The sequence below is a fragment of the Tribolium madens genome, unplaced genomic scaffold (assembly GCF_015345945.1).
Source record: "Tribolium madens isolate multiple individuals breed KSU strain unplaced genomic scaffold, Tmad_KSU_1.1 Scaffold_3;HRSCAF=73;Tcas5.2_LG2, whole genome shotgun sequence".
Taxonomy (NCBI): domain Eukaryota; kingdom Metazoa; phylum Arthropoda; class Insecta; order Coleoptera; family Tenebrionidae; genus Tribolium; species Tribolium madens.
In genome coordinates, this window is record NW_025401006.1 from 14,019,280 (window position 1) to 14,022,696 (window position 3,417).

The window sequence follows — 3,417 nt, forward strand, 5'->3', positions numbered from 1 at the left end:
TATTCTTGGTAAAACATCATATTTTTATAGTACTTTACCATTCATTAGTTAGTTTTTCCAGAAAATAACTAGTTTAAGCAAAAAACGTTTGGTTCGATACTTTATAGTTACCCTGTATGAACACATTTTGAGAATTGCAGCGATAGTAAATAAGATAAAATTTAATTTGAAGATAAATTTGTTTTTTTATTTATCTATTTATCTCGTAAAATCAAAGTATCTTACAATGATGATCTTAGAACGTTCTAAAACAATAACAAAAATAGTGAGAAAAAAGTGTAGAAAAAAATATATTTTTAAGAAGAAGAATTTGAGGGTGATTTTGGTAAAATTTATCTCCTTTTGTAATGAAATTTTCAGTTAAATTTTTTGAATAAATCCTGAAAATTCTGTTTTCAAACAAGTAAAAACTTTATTTCGTCTGTTTTTTATGTTGCACACTAGAAATAATTGACTTTTTGAGAGAGAAATACATATTTTAAATAATTTCGTCTTAAACTTTGTCCTTTCGCGTTACTTCACTGATAAGAAATGAAAACCAAAAACGTAAATACGTGGAGCTGTAAAAAGATAATTCACTTAACAATGAATAATTAAAACGAGATACTAAATAGATTATGTTAAATAATGATTCTCAAATAAATTTTTCCATGTGTGTATTAATAATTAACACATGTCCACACGAAAAATTGTTTGAATGTAATCATCAGATTTTGTATTCCCTTTTAGAAATCTACAAAAAAGATCTGAACAAAATGACATTTGAGAAGAAATCTTCAAGTTGTATTAGTTCCTCCTACGACATAACGTAAGTACATAGTATTAAAGAATTCTAATTCCCAAAAAATTCCACCAAAATTCATCGTAATTCCATTGATTTTGGATTAATTCTTTCAATTTCAAGTTAATTCCTGTAATTCCAACCTAATTTTTGTAATTTTAAAATAATTCCAATAGTTCTAAGAAATCAACGCAATTTTGAAAAAAAAGTAGCTACGATAATTCTAAAAAGAATTCCAGTGTTTCTAAAAAAATCACCAAAATTGTAGTAATTCCCTTGTTTTCAGATTAATTCCTATAGGAAATATCAAATCATTTACCGTAATTCTAATTTTCGTAATTACAGCTTAATTTTCGTAATTCCAAAATAATTCCGATAGTTCTTAAGAAATCAATGATAATTCTAAAAATAATTCCAGTAATTCTAATAGAATCCAAAAAAATTGCAGTAATTCTAAGAATCTACCGTAATTCCATTCTTTTCAGATTAATTCCTATAATACCAAATTAATTTCTGCAATTTCAACGTAATTTCTGTAATTACAGCTTAATTTACGTAATTACAAAATACTTCCGATAGTTCTAAGAAATCAACGAAATTTTTAACAACGCAATTATCTCCAATAATTCTAAAAATAATTGCAGTAATTCTAATAAAATCCAAAAAAAATTGCAGTAAATCCAATAATCTACCGTAATTCCATTCTTTTCAAATTAATTCCTATAATACCAAATTAATTCCTGCAATTCTTATGTAATTTCCGTAATTACAGCTTAATTTACGTAATTCCAAAATAATCCCGATTGTTCTAAGAAATCAACGCAATTTTGAAAAAAAAAAAGATTTAAAAAGAATTCCAGTGATTCTAAAAACATTCACCAAAATTGTAGTAATTCCATTGTTTCAATTTCCTGTAATTTTAATTTCCGTAATTACAGCTTAATTTTCCTAATTAAAATTTTCAACAACGCAATTATCCCCAATAATTTTAAAAATAATTCCAGTAATGTTTAATTCCATTGTTTTTGGATTAATTCTTTCAATCCCAAGTTTATTCCTGTAATTCCAACTTAATTTTTGTAATTCCCAAAAAATTCCGATAGTTCCAAGAAATCAACGCAATTTTGAACAGATATTATCTACGATAATTCTAAAAAGAATTCTAGTAATTCCAAAAAAAATTACCAAAATTGTAATAATTCCATTCTTTCCAGATAAATTCCTAAAATATCAAACTAATTCCTGTGATTTCCGTAATTACAGCTTAATTTTCGTAATTCCAAAACAGTTCTAAGAAATCAACGTAATTTTGAAAACGAATTATCTACGATAATTCTAAAAACAAATCCAGTGATTCAAAAAAAATCACCAAAATTGTAATAATTGCATTGTTTTCAGATTAATTCCTATAGGTAATATTAAATCATTTCCTGTAATTCTAATTACCGTAATTACAGCTTAATTTTTGTATAATTCCAAAATAATTCTGATAGTTCTACGAAATCAACGCAATTTTGAAAAGAAATTATTTACGATAATTTTGAAAAGATTGCCACTAATTCCTAAAAAATTCACCAAAATCGTAGTAATTCCATTTTTTCAGATTAATTCCTATAATATCAAACTAATTCCTGCAATTCTAACGTAATTTCCGTAATTACAGCTTAGTTTACGCAATTTCAAAACAGTTCTAAGAAGTCAACGTATTTTCGAAAAAAAATTATCTAAAAAGAATTCCAGTGATTCTAAAAAAAATCACCAAAATTGTAATAATTCCATTGTTTTCAAATTAATTCCTATAATATCAAACCATTTCCTGTAATTCTAATTTCCGTAATTACAACTTAATTTTCGTAATTCCAAAATAATTCCGGCATTCTTAAGAAATTCCAGTAATTACAGAAAAATTCAAAATTCGAAACAGTCCAAGGACAATTTTAAATTAAGCTATTCAAAATAATTCCAAAAATTTGTACAACTAATCCCAAAAAATACAAACATTTTCACTTTTTTGGTAGATTAAGTGCAACAACAGACCCCCCAAAATGGATGTTTTGGAAAAAACGTCGCTACGTCGTAGCAACCCTTGCATTTTTTGGATTTTTCAACGCTTATGCCCTTCGAGCAAACCTGAGTATTGCCATTGTAGCCATGACAGAAAATAAATCAACGATTTTAGACAACGGAACAGTGATTTTTTCAGTAAGTTAATATTTTTTTTTTGTTAAGGCTACAAAAAAAAGTCATGTCGTGACAACTTGACAAATTTTATATCATTTTGTTCGTCTCAGTGAGACAAATCAAATGCACTAAAAATTTTTTTAAAAAGTCCACACACTTTGAACAAAATAATTTTTTTCTAATTTAAATGAATTTAAAATACTTTAACTTTAAAAAATCATTACTCAATAACTATTAGGCCGATTTCCTTCAAATAAAGACCATTCTAAAGGAATGGCCTTTGCCCTTTAGAATGATATAAAATTTGAAATTGAAACTTTTTTTCGAACAGTGTTCGAAGAAGTTCAAAGTAAATCGAAATAATCTAAGAAAAACCCTACGAGTAATTTTTTTTCTTCGTCACCATCGTGTAGAGCATCTTTTTATTAGTAAGAATCCAAATTTTTAAAATAATA

At 25.9% G+C, this 3,417-nt stretch overlaps 1 protein-coding gene across 2 annotated transcripts in view; it reads left to right on the forward strand.

Moving 5' to 3' along the window:
- LOC123007507 (vesicular glutamate transporter 2.2-like) overlaps positions 1-3,417 on the forward strand; it is an 11,100-nt gene that overhangs the window by 468 nt on the left and 7,215 nt on the right. Inside the window, exons 1-3 of one of the 2 annotated variants that reach the window (XM_044402851.1) lie at positions 625-652; positions 730-808; positions 2,800-2,983. In XM_044402851.1, coding sequence (XP_044258786.1) covers positions 756-808; positions 2,800-2,983 — 237 coding nt within the window. In that variant the 5' untranslated portion in view covers positions 625-652; positions 730-755. Of the gene's footprint in view, positions 1-624; positions 653-729; positions 809-2,799; positions 2,984-3,417 lie in introns of those variants that run through there. The other variant, XM_044402850.1, reaches the window with a different exon arrangement.